Genomic DNA, 19,329 nt, shown 5'->3' on the forward strand with positions numbered 1-19,329 from the left:
GTGTGTGTGTGTGTGTGTGTGTGTGTGTGTGTGGGAGGATGAAGTGAAGGTCTGGGATGAGAAGAGGAACGAACTCCTTCCTCATCCCTCCTTCCATCCCGATCCCCGATACACTCTCAACTTCTCTTGGATCGATGGCCGGATGAATGAAAATATATATCATTGCATTGCAGTGGCACTAGAGGAAGAACGAGCACTACATTTTTATTTCATATCATTTCATGTAAGGACAACTGCTTCTTCCCCTTTTCCCAAAAGTGACACGTCCATTTGACGCTCACACATCTAGGTATAAAGGACATTATACTAAATACACTTAATCAGATACTTCTTAAGAGGGAAAGTGAAAAAGAAGTATTAAGGTTTAAGTATTACAAAGATATAGCAATGAAATGATTTGTCTCGTAGTACTGAAAGTTATTGAAGCTTTCTGCAAAGGTCACGTAAGATAAATTAATTTTACTTAGTATAATTCTATAATGAAACTGAAAGATGCTGTATGACAAGTATATATCAGGAAAGGTACCGGTCTAAACGAAAGCTACTTTACCTATGTAAGTAACTTGAAAATCGATTTCTGGATTCCTGTTTATAAAACAGAATAATGCTTCACTTATTGTTAAAATCACTGCATACTACGAAAACAAGACGTAAAAGATAAAGTCATATAAGAATTTTACGAAAGAAAAATTACAAAGTTTTCCCCAGTTGACTGCTGGGTTAAAGTATTTTTCAATTTCATAGTATTATACTGAGTAAAATTAGTTTGTCTTACGTGATCTGCATGCAGATCACTTTTTACATGATTTTTATATGAATGCGCATTCGTTTTCGTCAAAAATTCCAACACCAACGATACCCTATCGGATGAACGAAGGGCTGCAATTCCGAAATGATTAATAAGTTAAAAATTTATTACACAAGAATCCATGTATAACTAACAAAGAAAAAACTTATAAACTCTGTACATAAAATGTTTTAACACACAATTTACAAAAAGCTAAGCATGATGAATCAAAAGAAGCAAAAACAGGATCATAGAATAACAGACATACAAGAAGATCATCACAGATCATCAATAAACGGGCCATATTTTCATTAAACGATTCGACCATCGAATACGGAAAAGTCTAGTCCGCTTCATAAGTACTACAATTGAATCCCATTTCAGAAACTTCAGTGGAGGAATAATCTGGGATATTTCTAGCTTGAAGACGATATTTCATTTCAACCAGAAATATAAACTTTACATATTTTTGATTGAAACGAAAAAAAAATTGATTTGGAACAGGATAAAAGCTACTACTTGAGACAAGAATCAAGAAAATTTAGGCACCAGTGCTACAAGTTAATATTGATAACAGACTCATCGCAACTCAAATGGCTGGATGCTAATTCAAATCGGAAATCCGAAATTTTGGAGGCAGCTTCCATAATATTTCGCTCTTCTTCTGACAAGTGGTCGTTCAGTTTATACAAAGCATACAGAATTTCTAATTTTTTGCTTTAAATATTTCGTCTGATATCTTTCGTAACCGATGCTCGGTTTCCACCTAAAAATTAGTTGGTCACGCATACGCATCACATTGCATCATTAAATCAAGCAATCCCTCAAATATTCAAAATTTGATGACCACACACGTGCATCCACATCGCATCGACTAACCAAGCAATCGCTCTACTCTACTCTCAAGATCTTAAACTGGATAATCATACATCATTTACACACATCATCAAACAATCTCTCGAATGTTTCATCCTCGATATCCATGATATTCCTTCCTTCCCTTCTCCACTACCGGTGATTCAAACACCTACACGAGTTCTATCCCACTTTTCTTTGAAGTTCTGCTACAAAATTAACCTGCATTAGTTTCTGTCGAAGTAAGGCAGGTTCTTTTTTGGCAAAAATTGCCACAATTTCTGGCGTTTTGAAGGCTTCACTGATTGCGTTCTGGATCGCCTAAATAAAGGAAAAAAGAAACAGATAGTAAAATAAATAAGTGAGAAAATAAATTGCAATAATTATTGGAGAACAAACAATCCATATTGTGTTCCAATGAAGAATTGATAAGAAACAGACCTTATGCCAAGCAAAATTCCAGCATTTGTACTAATAATTACTTAACTTTTTAATTAAAAATGTTCGCAATGAAATTACCATTTTTGTAGCAGTCAGCTCATCAATTAATGAAACATCACCACATTTCATACGATCCAATGTTCGTTCCAGTTCCGGAAAAACAATTTATCAAGTCGAAATTTTGCAGTGATTTCTGTGTTTAATTTTACCCAAAAGCAAAACTAAATGAAATAGAAACTCGCTAAACTAAAATGAAAATGTGCACGGTATAAAGTTAATTAAGTCTGGAAGGTAAAGGTTACTACCTTCAGTTGTTCCACTGTTTCATTTTTCATTTCCAGATATTCATCGTTATCCAGTGAATCTCTAAAAATACAGCATCTCATATCTGGTAATAGCATATACCTACAAAATACAATTTTTACAGACTATACTAAGGTAGTAAAAGCCTATGAATGAGATAAAACTGATTATATTGCATAAACAGGCAAAATCTGAGTTGAAATTTGCATGTAATAAATCAACTTCGAGATTTCAGACTGAATACTTCCAGCAAAAATTCTTACATGCCTTTCTCTCCTTCTTGAAAGTCCATTTTATGAATTAGTTCATTTACAGATGAGCTAATTCATAAAATGGACTTTCATGCCTGTGTTTGCAATGTATTCGCATACAGCTGAAAACCTTACCTTTCGTGTTCAATTTCAGATAGTTGCAGCATAAGACGATCCAGCTGACTTCGTATATTCGATATCAACTTCGCATCATCACCACCCATTCAGTCCTGTAATTTCATTTCAATCTAATGGAACACAGCAAAATATGATCATAACAACTACGGTAGTTAGGACAGTTACTTTTTGAAATTCTTAACCGATAAAATTTCCCACTTTATAATTTGGCAAGTACTACTGTACCACTTATTCTCCAAGTAATAAGGCTTTACATCAATGACAAGCTAGTAAAGAAGCACCATTTGTCACCCACTGTTTTTGAGATAGTTTGATTCATTTCATTTATCTAAATAATTGATCATCTTTTCGAGTTCTGTGCAAAGTGCATTTGAAATTGACCCACTTCTCTAGAGATATATCCCAAAACTGACCCTCACACCGCGAGATACATTCCCTAGTAAATCTCTTTTCTCCGGAAACTTGTTAATGGATTAGTGTTTGCCGTAAAAACAAGTATTCAGCGGTTCAGTCTCAGTGGATATTTTCAACTAGATGCAAGTGACATGTCCGTTGGTTTAGTTGACACCGATGAACGGTGCTCTGAAGGGTCGTATTACTAAATTTATTAGATTAATTGTGTTTTGAATGTATGTTGGACCATGTTATATACGGTAGTCGTCAATCTGAACAGGTCAAAAGGTCAACCGTGCACCCGTGCACTGACGGGTACAAAAGACGAAGTGTTCCTTCAGTGTTGAGTTTTTTTTTCTTAGTGGTCGCTTTTCATTATATTGGTTATGATTTCTAGGCGTGCAGTATGAATAGGTCGGATTACTTATGCGACATGTCCCCTAGTACTTATACGAAGAGTTCCTATATTACTCCTGTGGATGCATTGCACCTCAGTCAACAGTGGAAGGTAAGATTGAAAACACTTCGTTTAACCGAAAAAAAAAAAGAGTAAATTCATTACTGAACCAAAAAAAAAGGCGATCAGCTAAACTACTTATACCTCTGCGCTTTAATGCGTGAAAGATTAAGCTTTAAGCTCACTCAGACAACTTGAAAAGTAAGGGAGGGACGTTGCTCAATTAGGAACAACAGAAAGAATATGATGACAGGAAGTCAGATAATGTGGAAAAGGAACCAGTGGGGAATATTTGACCTTTCAAACTAATGAAACATGATAAGTGTGGGGCAGAGAAATCCAGACTTTGCGAAATTTGGTTATTGATTAACACTGATAAAAGTTTCGGACGAAATATTTACTTTACCACCTTCGATCATTTGGTATGAAGCTATCTGATGATGCTTGGAGGTCAGCGTTAGTTTGCTACTGAATTATACACTGATTTTAATAGCATCAGATAGAATGCGATATAGATCAACTTCAGAAGCAGCAATAAAGACTTCATGAGGTGATTCATTGATTTGTTTTTGTAGTAAAACTGCATAGATCACCGTCTTGCTCAGTTTAGAATTGTTGTGGTTTTAATGCCCAGTTATAGCTAAGGAGATTAATGAGTTAAAATTGAGGAATTAAAAGTTACGACATCTTTATTTGCTTGGAAAATTACAAACAGAAATTTGCATTGTCAAGAGAGTTTTTATTGATGGACGGTTGGTGGGATTTTGGACGTCGAACATGATATCAAGTCTTTGTTATCCCAACTTTGTTGCCAAGCGAAAGGATCTGAATCCATGGAAAAGTCGCCTTCTTATTACCATCGTAAATTAATGGCGTATAACTGTTTCGATGTCTTTATTGGAAAACATATCCTATAAAGAAAAATACTAAGTTCAGCATTAGCTCGAACTTCATTTGAGGATCGGAGGGAATATAGTCTAAAAGTTCAATAATTTTTAAGAAACCGAATCATACGACATTAAAATTGATATATATTGATTTAATTGACATCTGTACATGTGTAGATGCTGACTGTAGCTGTCCACTAATGAAGAGAAACTTTTTGCCTGAGCATGTATTATTGGATGAAAAAGCGGTTTAGATAAGAGGATCGGAAGGATGATTACCTCCTTTAATAACAGCAATTTAATGAATTATGTAAAATCAGTCTGAAAACATCCTAATGAAAATGTTTAATTTTTGTCGGTTCTACAATATAGATTCTTGCAGATTGAGAACTTCACGACTCTTGTGAAACTTGCGCTACCAGGTAACTGCTTACGGACAGGTCTGTTCCGTCACCCACAACTTCCAGAAGCTTTCTGGCAGTTGTGTTTGTATCCAGGAGGAAAGCGAGCTGAGAATGCAAATAACGTTTCGTTGTTCCTGAAAATGTCTTCTACATCACCAACGAAAGAGGTACGTATTGTTCTGAGATCCGTAAAAGACATCTGTGAATTATATGGGAAGTTATCCGTTTACCATTTTATCATTTCCAGTGGATTCTTTCATTTTCATTCATTTTCATTGCTCTGCGATCCGATGGAATTTCATGGGAAAGAAGTAGCTTTGTTTCAATATTATAGTTTCTGTCCAGGTACGCATTAAAGTGGAATATCGGTTTCATTTTTTAAACGACAAAGGGGTGGCGCTGTTCAGCAATGTCAACGTTGGCGAATTTCATGCTAAACCTCCGAAAGGTGGACATTCCTGGGGTCTGCGCAATATCCCCAAACAGAAGGTTATGAATTTTTATTCGTAATTAATCAATAAACAGAAGTTGAACTTATTTTTAAAGGAGTGTCATTTGCTTCATGGATGCAATTTATGAAGTTTGCAAGGAGAAAAGAAAGCTGTAATATGAAGAACTTATGAAGTAACTGAACTTATGAAATAACAGCAGAGCATTGCTACTTTGGTGAAGGCGTGTAGGAACTACAGCAGTTACCAATCATTTTTTATGCTTAAATAAAAAATAATATAAACAAAACTTATGGAGCCCTCTTTGCATTTTACATTCTCCGTTTTGGAACAAAAGATTTCTTGTATATTGACATTGAGAGAAGCCACTCTGAGAGCAAATCACGAATAAAGAAACTAAACGTTTTAAATAGTGCTAGTATTTTGATAGTCTGAATGTCATTTTTCCTTCGTTTTCGCTTTGTCACTTTGCAGGTCGAACGATGATAATGAAAATTTTGACGGCAAGATAATTTTCGAGATATTTAGATTTTGAACTGCGTGCGAGATGATGGTTCACTTGTTATATCATGCCATATTGAATTGTTGCCGGATATCAATCGTACTCAGTGTTACAATTCTTGGAAATTGCTGAACACAAATGCTCGAACGGTAGGTAGTTTTGGCATTTCCTGAATCACTTGGTCCTTGATTATAATTCTTTCGTCATTCACATCCGATTTAGGTAAGCGGTGATTTTGTGAAGCGGCAGTTAGCAGCATTCGATAATGGTTTTATGGCTGACTGCGTTTTGGAATGTTCCGGAAGACAGATTCCTGTTAACAAATTTGTTTTATCAGCTCACTCAGAGGTAAGCTTCTCACACATTCCGCTAGAAATGGACTAAATCATTCCCTAAGCAAAGAGATATTTAATATATTGATAGAATGAAAAAAGAACGATATTTTTTAAACGTTAGGATCTGGAGAGATAATGTCATATATTGCAGGTGTTTAAAGCGATGTTTTCATATGACCAGTTAATAGAAAGTACAGAGAAGAAAGTCATTATTGAAGATGCTGAATATGAAGCTGTTAGGTATTCAATCATTCTTGTTTTTGTTATCATGTAAAATTGGTAATAAGCTCACTTCTTATGTCATAAAATCATTTTTATTCTTCGTTTTCTAATCATGTATTCCATTTTTGTCCGTCGACTTACTACAATCTACTTTTTGCTGTTTTACCATTTTGTAATATTTATTTGAGGAAAGTGCTAGGTTGTCTTCGACCATCTTACGGAATTTTTTTAGGTGTATGTTGCGATATATGTACACGGGGGAAATGGAACTGGATACCGAAGTAGCGAACGTATTGATATTAGCAGAAAGATACCAAATGGATGACCTTAAACTGATCTGCGAACGAAAACTTTGCAATCAGATTGATAAAAATAATGTCGGGGAGATGCTATACTTGGCCGACCTGTATAATTGTAAAATACTTCGAAGAGCTGTAGTTGATTTGGTAAGTTCGTGAATGACTTTAGAACCACGTCTTCCCTTCTCCATATATACACACCTGAAGAATTTCCTGCTTGGCTTGCAAATTCATTTGGATACTTACTCCGCTTTGTTCTCTGTTATTGCATTCTTTCTTTTTTTTTTTAAATGTAATCCACATCCATTTCTTATGCTCTGTTGCTTTTTTGCTTTTTTGATTGCTTCAAATTCTAGTCAGTTCCCAACTTTTTTCATCTTTTCTACTCTTGCTTTTAATAAATATGCTTTACGATAGTATTACATTACTAAGGCCATTCAAATTGAATAGTTGCAGCTACGCACCAATCATTCCGTGTTGGCGTCACACGCCTGGCGATTACTGAAAGAGACAAATCCACATCTTGTCACAGAGGTGATGGAGAAAGCGATGTTTGGTGAAGAATCCCCACCACTCAAGCGACAACGTCACCAGAAAATACTCCTTTCACAACCTTCGGATGATGAATCTGTTTAAAAAGTTCTTCGCGTCATCATCTTGAGTGCACTGTGAACATTCTGCAGTCAGCCTTTTCGTGTTGTCTGCAGTAGACAGTGTACGTCAGTTCCCAACGTTCGTTAACTTAAGTAGGCTTTTCTCTTGTAGAACAGTGGCAACTCTTCCGTAATCCAATCTTTCGTTTCATGTCATAGACCATCTGATTTATTGGGATTCTTCTAGCTTTTGTGATTCCTTTATCCGAGTTATCTTGCAATATTGAAACGAACTAACTGTACGGAAATCATTCAAAGCGCCACTCCACCCAATTAGTGCTTTGTATAGCACTTAGTTGTACCTCCCATTTTTCATCGGAGGATGATTAGAAGCTAAAAACTTCGCTGATTCTAGTCAGCACTTTTTTTTCGGGAAGGATTATTTCTTTACAAGTTTTATGGGTATTCCAGTTTTATTTCACTAATATTTAATGAACAAAATAAATATGAGTGAGAACTATTAAACACAAATATTTATAAAGTTATAAATTTTCACAGAAAGAAATGTAAAGAACTATTGATGTAGACCCTATTGGGTCATGATTACACAGCATCACGATCAGAAAATTTTCACAAAAAGTAACAATGAATGAGCGCAAGACGTTATTTGTCGCTTATCGCCAGCTTCTAGATGAACTACCCGATCCGTAACTACTGCTTCCTGTATAACCGCCCCCACCATACATGTCTCCGGAACGACTACCATATCCACCGGATGATGGGAAATCATCGAACAAGCTTCGTGTTCGCCCCGCATATGGGTCATCATTGTAGTAACCTTTACGACTTATCGGCTCGTCGTCCCATCGACCGTAGGATGATCGATATGGATGCGAACGATAGTCCCTCATTCCAGAATAACGAACGGGTTCCGATTCCTGCTTTTTTGGACGAGGTATACTGACATAAATACTCTTACCGGCGCAAACGAAATCACGGATTTGACAAAGCCGTTTAACTACTTTCGGGTCATTCAGCGATACGTACGCAAAACCACGGCATGGTTTAGGTAGGAACACTCGCTCAACCTGGAATGAATCTTTCAAGTGTTTTTGTTTTCCAAATATATTAGCAAAGAGAACATGTAGGTTGCAGCATCAACGTTAAGAAGAGCTATATCTCGTTACAAGCAAATTAAGAAAAGAGTCCTTCAGCTCTGCTTTCATGTCTTGGTTTTTTGGGCTAAACCTTATCCTCATTTGCATGGAACAAACCTTTACTTCTAACTTCCTCCTCTACATTCCACTTTTCCTCTTGAAATTACAAAAATGTGTTGCACCCAAACATTATAAACACGAACCCTTAACTGAAAGAGGGGAGAAAAGTAAGAAGAGATCTTACATTTGTGGACACTGATCAAAATACCTTGGCAAGTGGCGATATTTTCTTCGCTTCTTCATCGAACAATTTGTGAAGATCTGTTTCCGTAATCTCAGCATAGACCCGGCCGACATAGATTTTCGTTGTGATTCGGTCATCCTGGTCTCCGCCATCCTGTCCATGATCCGGATATTTTACCTGGAAGACTTTTTATGTCTACACAGAAGCATAACGACGAAAGTCAGAAACAAAATTACCACTGACTTGGGCCATGCGACCGTCAATGTAGAAATCGCCTTCCTTTAGCACTTTTTCTTGGTCCTCCAAAGTTTTCATCTTGATAAAACCATAGCCTCTAGGAAGACCTGTTCTGTAATCTTTCTTCACCTGAAAAAACTTCTACCAATAATGTTATAGCAATATATCTCCATAACCACCGATTTTTTTGTTCAGAAAAAGCAATTTTTGCCAAATTTTCAGATAAAAAAGAAACAACATAGTGATCCAGAGCACCACACCATAGGTCTTAACCCAGATCACGCCCACCTGCACCGACAGGCCATGATATTATCCACCGACCTCCTTTCCCTCCTTCCCACTAATAGTTATCTGATAATAGCTAAGTTGTCAGTGTGATATAAACTACTGAAATATAGTTCCGAAAGGTATGCAACAGAACCAAAGAAAGAAAACGTCAAAATCAAATTACGAAAAAAGCAATCATTTGTGCTGATATGTAAATTCAAGAATAGAACCTCAGCGTATTGCACTTCACCGTACTGCTCGAAAAACTTTTTGAGCTGTTCCTCAGTAGTTTTGAATGATAGATTGCGGACGAATAGATCAACGGGCATGTTTAATCGATCAGTCTGTCCGCACTGTCCTTCCAGTCTGTCACTCGACGATAACGCTAAAACATCCAGCTGAACGTGTCAACAGCATAAATAAAGCGTCAATATGTGAGATGGAACAGAAACCGAACTGCCACTGATGCTGCTACTACCACTTCACCGGGGTGTGTCATTCTGAATCCCAGAAAGAGGGAGGACGAACTTTTACAAAACTTACAATCATCGATGATCGCTACATAGCGATGACCATGCCAACCTCCTTTCGGCGCCAACACACATTTTTTTCCCTCATCCACTCTGCAAAAGGATGTAATAAAAAACCTGATAACGGCTCTAAGTCAATGTGCTAGACCTTATGGTTTCTGCACTACAGTGGGAGAACACATGAAAACCAAAGAATTACTTACGGGAGACTACGGAATAGGCCTGTTGCGGGATTCTTGTACTTCAATCCGACTGCTTTCGGAAAAGAATGCGACAACGTGGAACATGGCAAGGTGCCATCGGATGCAAGAGGCAGCTCGAGTGGTGTACAGTCTTCATCTTCGGTAGCACAAACACACACATGATCCACTTCCTCACCATCTGCCGGAGCTTAACAATAAAAATAATTATACAATTCTTCACTTCAAACTTTGCCGTCCCCAGTTCAACTCACAACTGTAAAACAGTCGATTCTGGAGATGCCTGTTTACTATGCCTTCAGCTCGTGGGGAAAGGATGAGACATGCACAAATGCACACCTACCTGATACAGCTTGGTCATTCTCCTGTTCACCACCATCGTTTTCCTTCGTCTCAACACGTTCCTCTTCCTCTTCTTCTTCTTCACGTGGTGGTACATCAACGTCACTCATTTTCCAGTCTAAAATTTATGCAAAAAACGTAGTCTGATTTATTCCCCAACATACGCTATGAGGGACTCAGCAACAAGACTATGACATCACTGAATTTTTCTGCATATTTCTATATCATAAACAGTCCCGCACCTTCACGTATTATAACTAAATTCATTATCCAAATAAAATAAGCAGTAAAATAAAGGGTGATTTGAATAAGTATCAACTGTAACAAAACCAAGTTATGGTACTTCAGCAGCGAGCATCACCACCATTACCCAGAGTACCACAAAGTTACAGGACCACACTGCAACCACCCAACCAACAGCATGGAGTGTCTTTCTGGTCCACATTTTGTCATTTCGCGGCCCTTGACCCGCTATGAAAAATGAGAGGTCAGGGTAGTGGATGATTGAGAAGTGTGATGTGAGACGGAATTGTCCAGCATATCGCTTTGTTTAGCTAATACTTTTTAATTTATTAAGAAAGACTATACTAAGATTCCATTTTTTTTTCTGGCGAAAAGATGATAGCATTAATGCTAAAATGAGGGATATAGAAACTCTTTTTTGATCTAACAGTGATTAATGTATATATAAATGTATATGTAAAAAATACGCATGTTTACAGAGAATATGGAAAATGGAAAAGGATTAAATACCCGAAAATCCCTTTCATAATATCTATTACATGTTGTTCCTGTCATTTACATTACTCCTTGAACACTTTTTAGCGGAAAACACAATTCAGCACAAGAAACATACTTATTGGTAGTCCAATTCTTGGATTTTTGGGATAGTTTTCTCAACAATAATTTATTGGTAATTATTGAAAGGCAAAAGTTATTGTGTCGAAATTTCGGAAGTACAGTCATTCATCTAATGCCTTAAGTTTAATTTTATACGAAAGATAGGCTGCAGACCACGTAACAGGGTAACAGTGAAGCCTGCGGTTTTGACTTCGATCAACGATAAACATTAATGAAATGGGGGAAATTTTCTTTTTTAAATGAACTGCAATAAATATGCACAGGAATTAATGCTATTTATAATGTTAGTTTGGTTTCCAACTGAGAATCCGAATTGATTTGACTTGAATTAATCAAATAAATTTGAATTGATTCAGTTCGTGTTAGTTAAACGAATTTGGTTTGGTTTGACTTGAGTTAGGCTAAGTTGAGCAAGATCTAACCATATACTTACTCGGATTCCAGGGATTGAAACATACATTTCATTCCGTCCTTGAAGGGTAGTAACCGGTTGCGAGTGAGAACAGTGATGGTCATTGATGGTTATTCAGTGCTGTTCCTTTTTACTGTTGGCGTACTGGTATGTTCTTATCCACATATTTCACTGGATCTGGTAGAGCAATAATGCGTGGTATTATCCTCTACTCTCACTTTTGATACTTTTTATAGTCTTTCTATTGGTCTAGCATAGTGATTCCCAACCTTTCTTTGGCCAGAGACCACTTTGGTTTTCTATTTCTAAAGGGGACCAAAGTTCAAAAGTAGTGAATTCTGTTATTTTGGAAATAAACTTTAGTCAGGACTCTCAGCATATTGGTTAAACTTAGACTAACATTATAATATGGAAGAGAAGGAAGATAATTTTTAATAGTCCTCGCGAATCATCGCTTGGAAACTATTGGACTCTAGCGCCATGACCACTGTTTGTTGAATCGCTGAGGCGTTTGATAGTTAGACTGTTCGAGTGATTGCTTTCTGAATTACGTAAATGAATGTTTAATTTATTTGGCTGCTGGATAAAACTTTAAGGAATGGAAAATGAAAATGATAGTCGTCGAAATTATAGATTACTATCATTTTGGCGATATTTGTACAACGGCAGATATTCCGGATGCGTGATAACAGTGTACGACGGGAAGCCAATATTGTCGTTGGTGCGGGTTTGTCAAAGGTATTCATCCGTTCAGTTGTTCCCTTTCTTGCTTCCATCAGCGGGTCCCTCTTCTGGTAATAAAAGACAAAACAGCTATCGGTGTATTACTTCCAGCGATGTAAGCTGGCGTTGGGCAGGTTTTGATACTCAAGTGCTTCATGTCCTGCTTGGTTGCTTAATTACAGAAATGGGAGAGAATAGCACGAGAATGGTTAAATAGTGATTTATCCATCCATTTGTCTTTTTACAGTTCCGAAAAACATTTCATGCATCTGATTTGTATTTAGCGCAAAAAGGAGGAACTTGATCGAGGCATTGAAATTGTTCGACAGTTTCAACTTCTCCGTGCTCCAAAGTTTACCGAAATTGGAACTATTGCGGAACGTAAGTTTTTTCTCGATATGTTGATCCTGATTATTGCTGCTTATTCTCCAATAGCGGAAGAGATCTTTTTTTTGAGTGGGTCTTTTTCTTTTTCCATTTCATTCACCTCTCCAAAAGTGGTAAAATGATAAAATCACTTTATCAGTGATAAAATTTTTTACTGCCCCAAGTAAATTAGGTTGATTTTAGATGCCGGTGCACCATATATCAACCGAATGATTGCCATGGACGAGTTGCGAGAAATTGGTAACTTTCTGGTATGATTAGGGTCACCAATCTTTACATTTAGTGAGTCTTGCGTTAGTCTTTCTGGTTTGCTTTATTGTTATCATCACGCCTTATTACTTACCCAGATAGCATCATCAGTAACGGAAGGTACACAGACAGGTTGTGCTTGTATGTGTGGTATATGTAGATTGTAATGGAGCTTCAAGTTGGAAAAAATGGCACAAAATACCAACCTACATTTAAAAAACTTTGTCTTTAATTATGTCATCTTTTTATGTGCAATTCGTCGCGTATTGAAAAAAAATCGGGTCAAATTTGGTTAGAATGAATACTTAGTTTTCTGGATTTTCGTCTAAAGAGTAATGCGGCTTCAGTCAGATATCTTCAACTGTTAAGATTCCAGAGCGACAGTTAGAGTTCATAAATGGTGACCTTGGTCGCGTAGCAGGCGAATCGATGTATGCTTATTTGTCTCGAATCCGTCAAATAGCATTACCTTCGTTATCAGAACACCTCTGTGAACGAATCGGTTTGGTGGCAGAACACTGCAGGTATCGACATGAGGTCAGGACATGTTTTTGCCCTTCTCTGTGCAGTATTTTCCAGATTTCATTAACAAAAAGTTATATTGCTGCTATCATTCATAGTTGTACAGATATTTACAGAGACATTTCCTAGGCCTACGATTTATTTAAAAGGAAATATTTCAGCCTTTCGGTGAATCAGAACTAACCGAAACTCGTATGCTTATCAAAGAAATTGTGAAAATGTAAGTTGCAATATCTTCTGGTGAAGCTTTCCAAACGGTTCAGTGACGAAACTACATTGACTGGATATTTCAGATTAAATAATGAACAGGAACGCCTCTCAGCACTTCATATCAAAGAATCAACCAGCTCAGCGTTACAAGAAATTACTAAAAGGTATAATATAGATTTTGTTGATTCTCCTTCATTATTCACCGCTGTAGCTCTGTTCTGATAATTCTGGCGCATCTTATTCAGGTTAACAACAGGAGAAAATAAGAAAGGGATGCACAAAAGGAACACAGCCATGAACGCGAGTCGAAATGCTTTACTGACATCTGATAAGGTTCCTCAGTGAATATTCCGCTGTTTAACCTAACTGAATTTGAATTTGTCGTTGCCTCCCACTTTCTATTTTTCTGAGATGTCATATATTAAGCGGTTTTCAGAATGAGACGAGATTAGCAAGAGCAGGAGATGATCAGAGGAAACCACTGATAGCTGATGATAAGGCGATTAGTGGTACACCTGCACTTCATATCTTGAGCTCTCGTGTGACTACTGCCGATACTCAAAATACACAATCCTTGGAGTGCACTCCGCTTATCACATGAATTTCTGCATTCATAAACAATGGCACACGATGAAAGGAGAGAGGAGTGAAGAAAATTGTCAAAAAACATAGAAATTGTGAAGTGCGAGGAGGCTTAAGGAAGATGCAAAGTGGGATTACAGATTGTAGTTAAGTACAGATATACTGCACAAACACTTCCTGCCTTATTCACTATTAGGTTTTTTCTTTGGATCGGAGGCTTTTTTCAAGGAAGATGCCACTCCATCTAGTTATTTTTAAAGTTGAAAATATTCAAAATGTATATTTATTTGTATATGTGATGCTTGTTTTGCGGGTTTTCTCATCTTCCTCTTTTTGAACATTTTAATAAAAAAAGCACAGGAATAGTAAGAAGTACCACAAGATCAGCGTGTGAAAACTTAACTTTAATCACAGTACTAGTGTGATAACCGACAAATCTCTTCAATGATCCTGGTAGACTGAACAGTTTTAATTTTATGATTTGCTCTCATGTTTGTTGTGGGTTTTGAATTCTATGATCAATTACTGATTGACTTTGAAACGAGAAACATTTTGGGAAATTTGACATTCATCCCAGCCAGAAAAATCAATACCTTTTTTCTAGCCAACTGCATATCGTGTTGAAGGAAAGAGTGTTGTCACTTTGCTAGTAATGTCGGGATAGCAGTCGACTGTGCCAGAATGCACGTCTTTTTTAACCTTCACCATGATAATACACTGCAAACTGGTAAATTAGTTGAAACTTCCTTATTAATTTTGCGATTCAGATAACAAGACTCTTCTCCAACACTGTCTAACTTCAACTGTATAGTGACGTGTCCGCATAAAATGAAGGAAGACATTTGGTCTTCCTAGTTAACTTATCGGACATGGTAAATGTAACTTACTCGTATCCATGCCATTTTTTTTCCATGCATTGCATCGCGTTTTTCCTTCCTCTGCATCATAATTCCTATTCGGTTTATAAGAAGGGATATGTCTCATAGGCTTTCGATGCTTGTTTTGATTAGCTAGACCCGTTCGCGGCAATGATATAGCTATGGAATCATCCGACATCCAGAATTTGTCTTTTTGCAATGGCTCTGCAATTTTCTATCTTGAAAAAAGGATGAAGATATTGACTACAGATGGATAATACTTTGACATTATTATGTATTATGTAATAAATCATATGGAAATGGACCGTAATCGTTCATCTGAAGTCGATCAACGATGGCGAAAGATATGCCAACGTTACGCTCGAAGATGTAGTCGAGCTCGAAATCGTCATCATCCATACCAAAGGGGTGCATCAGGTCTTGTCCCACCTGAACTAAACATTAAGTAGTTGTTATAAACAAAGTTTCAATTAAACTAACAATGGTTATGTAAAGGAGAAATATTTCCAGAAATGTGACATGTCGCTTACTTTGAACCAACCGACGAAAAAGAGGAACTGAACGATTGTAAATATGGGAATAACGAGATCCATCTCATGATCTCGGTATTTCTTCGACGGATCCAGATACTGTCTGCCTATGAGGCAAAAGCCAAAATATGCATAAGTGGCTAGCGCTGCTACCTTCAACCATCAATATCTTCAATTCTTCATAGCAAATTTATCATTTTATTACCTTCCAAAAGATTTCTATCTCTACATTTATTCACTTGGTACAAATATTTTCATCATTCATGAAAAAAAAGTACCTGAGTATAAACTAATGGTACGTTCACCCAGTCATAGGAGAATAGTTTGCGGAAGGCCGTTCGATAGGCCTTTAATTCTTGCATGAAATGATTCAAGAGAGCCTGAGGAGGTGCGTTATCATTGAATTCATCCATGACAATTTGCTGCACCCAATGAAGTGGTATCATCCATTGTACATTTTTAATTTCTTTCTGCAATAGATGGCTACAAGTTACAAGCCTCTTCTCTAAATATTGAATTCAACCTATCTAAAAATGTTCAACCAGTCAAATCGCCATGCAGGAAAGAGGATAAGTAATACCAACCGAGATTTCCTTCAACAATTTCAATTCCGTATCGGTGAGTAGTCCACTCTCCACCAAATGTGACAACGACGGGAAACGACGTCGAATCGTGCTAGATATTTCACGACTAAAATATTGGTGTACTTGATTGATGGAATTCTAGCAACCTGTAATACCAAAAGTAATCAAATAGTATAAGTACTAACTAGACAAGTGCCGCCATCAGGTTGACATATCGAGCGATAGTATGTCTCCGTTGTTGGCTCTTAACATCATTACCCGGTATTACCGTACATAATAGCGACAATAAGTCTTCTGGCCAAGGTATACATTCAAACTGTCGCCACCATCTGAAAGTCTACACACAAATCCTTAATAAAGAAAAGACTGACGTTTGCTACAAAGGACAGTTTCAGATAATATAAAAAACTTTACTAATTCTCTGGTAAACATATGGAGGAAGCTCAAGCTAATAACATCAATCAACTCCTAGATCATCTTCCGGCAATAAATATTCCCAATTGATGAGAATGAGAGAAACATTCATTATGTACCTGACGACTACATTGGATACATAGAATCCTAATAAGAATGTAAGAGGTATTTGCTTCGTGTACTGATCCATCATCATTGCAATTCGTTCAAATTCAACCCTAAATTAATAAAAGTTAACAGAGTTACCGGTAGCTACCAGTAATTTCACTACAATCTAACCTAAGTATAACCAATTAATTACCTGTATTTCTCAGGATTTTCTTTATCTATCATTGGTAATATTTGATTGTAGAAGAGTCGAATAATGTAATAAAGGATGAGGAAGATGAACAGCTCTCTCCAAACTAATCTCCATAAACTTCCTTTCCATCGAATTAAAAGACGACAGAAGTTACCCGTGTATGAAATTGTCATTATACTATAGTGACTATTGTTACTTTATGTTCAATTCAAACACTTTTATCGTATTGATCGATCTGTATCGGGAAAGGAAGAAGTGAAGAAGAGAAAGAAAAAAGTAATGCTGTTGTTGTTATTGTTGTCGTTGTTGTTGTTGTTGTTGTTGTATTGTCATGCCATAGCTGAGTCACCCTGTTCCAATCGTAATCTATGAGCAACAAACTATCGATCAATATTGAAATGTCAACAGTGGTGACATGCAGCAGCTATCCCCCTCCTCTATGACATATTTGTAATGACTGAAACTGTGTTTACGATTTAAAAATTTGAAGTATATATAAGTTATGAATGCAACTGTAAGCATTCATACTCGTTTTGTGTTGCTTGACGAAGATACTAAATTATTGCAATATGATGGAACTTAAATTGGCGGGATTTTTTAAACCAGTTGTTAAATTTATAGTTTGATAATACAGCATTTCAATTGTTTTCAGTCATTCAATAGAGACAGTCCACACTTTATATCATTCAATGTTTTTTTTTTCAGATGTTGATCAAAGTAGTAAACAAATATTTATCGTATAATTCATCATAGTAGCTGTATGGATAATAATGTGATAGCTTTTGTCCTCGACAAATCATTAGTATGAGTTTGAATGGAAAAAAAAAGAAAAGAAAAGAAAGAGCAAAAGGATGTCTCTTTTTGTCACATAAATCATAGTTTAATGTATGGCAAATAAGGATGAAATAGAAATTATCATAGTTTCATTTACAGCTATCTTCAATGAATCCATACACAATATTATTTGATAAGCTGATTTGATATTCAATTTTACTTTTCAATATTTTATTCTTCACAAATAAACATCGTTATAATAAGTCAATCATAGAATAGAGAAGGTAGAAGGGGAAGAGTTATCAACACATGCATTTTATCAATATCAATACTGATAGTGAAATGTTATACTAAAGTCTATTGATTGAATCAATTTAGACATGTGCTAGGGGTTATTCAAAAAAACTTTTTTGGATTACTCATTTAGTTATTTGGTACTCACAAAAATTCATCAGGAGGTAAAAATGATATTTGACCTCTATCTTAAACCTACTATATATCACTTCATGATATATTACATGACCTTTTTTTGTCCGCAGCATGCTTTCTGGCCAGTAGTTCAATAGCCTTAACTTCAATATCACCGTAGCCACTTCTTCGAGTGTTTGGCATCGATTGACGGCGTCTTTTCATTTCCCCCGGATGAAAATTCCCAGTCTCACTCAAGATATGCCGAAATATTTCGGTTACCTATAAAAGATGACCATTTGCAGAGAACCATCTCATTTAACTTACCTTTCTGAGATACGAGAAAAGCAATCAATTTGAATAATGGTGGAAAATAATCAATAAGTTAAAAGAAATAACTTTAAGTAATGAAATTTCTAGCATTTCCCAATACTAGTAAATTTGTCTATATCCTTTCGAGACAAAATCATAAAAGTTATGAAACATGAGAGAAGGGAGGCAGAAAGTTACCTGATAAAGATTAGTAGCAGAAAGAGCAGCAAAATGAAGCTTATTCTCGAACGCATAAATTCTCGATCCTTTTGCTGCCCATTGCTCCTCACATTCATACAAATCGATCTTATTGGCAACCAGAAGTATCGGGGCTTTTTTGATATTTCGTACTTGGACCTCTTTAACGATATCTTTAGCTTCATCCAACGATATTGGATCATCCACTGCAAATACAACCTAAAATTTAATTCAGTTATATGTATGGAGAAATAAAATAAAATTGTAAGAAAGAATGAAATGAAATTATATGTAAAATTGATTATATAGGCCAAAATTAATTAACAACTCTTCCTTCATTATCAAATACAATTCGTCCTATTTGTGATTTCAAAGTTGACTAATCTTATTTAATTGAAATTTATATTGAAACTGTACTCTTCAAGTAAGTTGTTTAACTAGAAATAAGAAACGTACAACAAAAGCATCACCAATCCTTGCATACAAATGTCTCATAGCCAGGAAATCGCGGGAACCACTAGAATCGATTACCTAAAATGAATCCATCTATTTATCAATCAAAAAACATGATCAAAAAATAATGAAAAGTGGAATTTTCCTAAAATTTGCTTATAATTAATCAAATAATTGTACCTGTAGAAGTGTCGTGTCACCGTCATCTTTCTTATACTCAATCCAATTGAATTCTTCT

At 36.3% G+C, this 19,329-nt stretch overlaps 6 protein-coding genes across 6 annotated transcripts in view; 2 read left to right on the top strand and 4 right to left on the bottom strand.

Moving 5' to 3' along the window:
• Positions 1–1,493: 1,493 nt before the first annotated feature.
• Positions 1,494–2,861, bottom strand: LOAG_05783 (hypothetical protein; the record flags this gene model as incomplete). Its single annotated transcript, XM_003141320.1, has 4 exons — positions 1,494–1,553; positions 1,865–1,963; positions 2,389–2,488; positions 2,773–2,861. The coding sequence occupies 4 exons, from the start codon at positions 2,859–2,861 to the stop codon at positions 1,494–1,496; spliced, it is 348 nt and encodes a 115-aa protein (XP_003141368.1).
• Positions 2,862–3,557: 696 nt separating this feature from the next.
• On the top strand, positions 3,558–7,359 carry LOAG_05784 (hypothetical protein; the record flags this gene model as incomplete). Its single annotated transcript, XM_003141321.2, has 8 exons — positions 3,558–3,676; positions 4,895–5,083; positions 5,262–5,405; positions 5,894–6,016; positions 6,090–6,215; positions 6,354–6,442; positions 6,657–6,870; positions 7,180–7,359. Exons 1-8 carry the CDS (start codon positions 3,575–3,577, stop codon positions 7,357–7,359), a joined length of 1,167 nt encoding a protein of 388 aa, XP_003141369.1. The 5' UTR covers positions 3,558–3,574.
• A 417-nt stretch (positions 7,360–7,776) lies between these two features.
• LOAG_05785 (RNA recognition domain-containing protein domain-containing protein) lies at positions 7,777–10,420 on the bottom strand. The gene is made up of 7 exons (XM_003141322.2): positions 10,295–10,420; positions 9,955–10,141; positions 9,765–9,844; positions 9,452–9,606; positions 8,961–9,083; positions 8,742–8,894; positions 7,777–8,404 (listed from the first exon to the last, which is right to left on the bottom strand). The coding sequence occupies exons 1-7, from the start codon at positions 10,401–10,403 to the stop codon at positions 7,991–7,993; spliced, it is 1,221 nt and encodes a 406-aa protein (XP_003141370.1). The 5' UTR covers positions 10,404–10,420; the 3' UTR covers positions 7,777–7,990.
• Positions 10,421–11,592: 1,172 nt separating this feature from the next.
• On the top strand, positions 11,593–14,616 carry LOAG_05786 (hypothetical protein). Its single transcript, XM_003141323.2, has 9 exons — positions 11,593–11,713; positions 12,200–12,304; positions 12,574–12,670; positions 12,860–12,916; positions 13,302–13,462; positions 13,609–13,667; positions 13,741–13,821; positions 13,903–13,990; positions 14,094–14,616. Exons 1-9 carry the CDS (start codon positions 11,663–11,665, stop codon positions 14,256–14,258), a joined length of 864 nt encoding a protein of 287 aa, XP_003141371.1. The 5' UTR covers positions 11,593–11,662; the 3' UTR covers positions 14,259–14,616.
• LOAG_05787 (hypothetical protein) lies at positions 14,440–17,119 on the bottom strand (the record flags this gene model as incomplete). The annotated part of the gene is made up of 9 exons (XM_003141324.2): positions 14,440–14,956; positions 15,127–15,321; positions 15,423–15,546; positions 15,648–15,800; positions 15,926–16,117; positions 16,232–16,337; positions 16,417–16,560; positions 16,765–16,863; positions 16,947–17,119. 9 exons carry the CDS (start codon positions 17,117–17,119, stop codon positions 14,934–14,936), a joined length of 1,209 nt encoding a protein of 402 aa, XP_003141372.1. The 3' UTR covers positions 14,440–14,933.
• Positions 17,120–18,196: 1,077 nt separating this feature from the next.
• Positions 18,197–19,329, bottom strand: part of LOAG_17547 (hypothetical protein) — a 2,069-nt gene continuing 936 nt past the window's right edge. Inside the window, exons 4-5 of the mRNA XM_020450207.1 lie at positions 18,639–18,857; positions 18,197–18,410 (exon numbers count right to left, since the gene is read on the bottom strand). Coding sequence (XP_020306150.1) covers positions 18,225–18,410; positions 18,639–18,857 — 405 coding nt within the window. The 3' untranslated portion in view covers positions 18,197–18,224. The remainder of the gene's footprint in view (positions 18,411–18,638; positions 18,858–19,329) is intronic.

Source organism: Loa loa (genome assembly GCF_000183805.2).
Source record: "Loa loa unplaced genomic scaffold supercont3.90, whole genome shotgun sequence".
NCBI classification, from domain to species: domain Eukaryota; kingdom Metazoa; phylum Nematoda; class Chromadorea; order Rhabditida; family Onchocercidae; genus Loa; species Loa loa.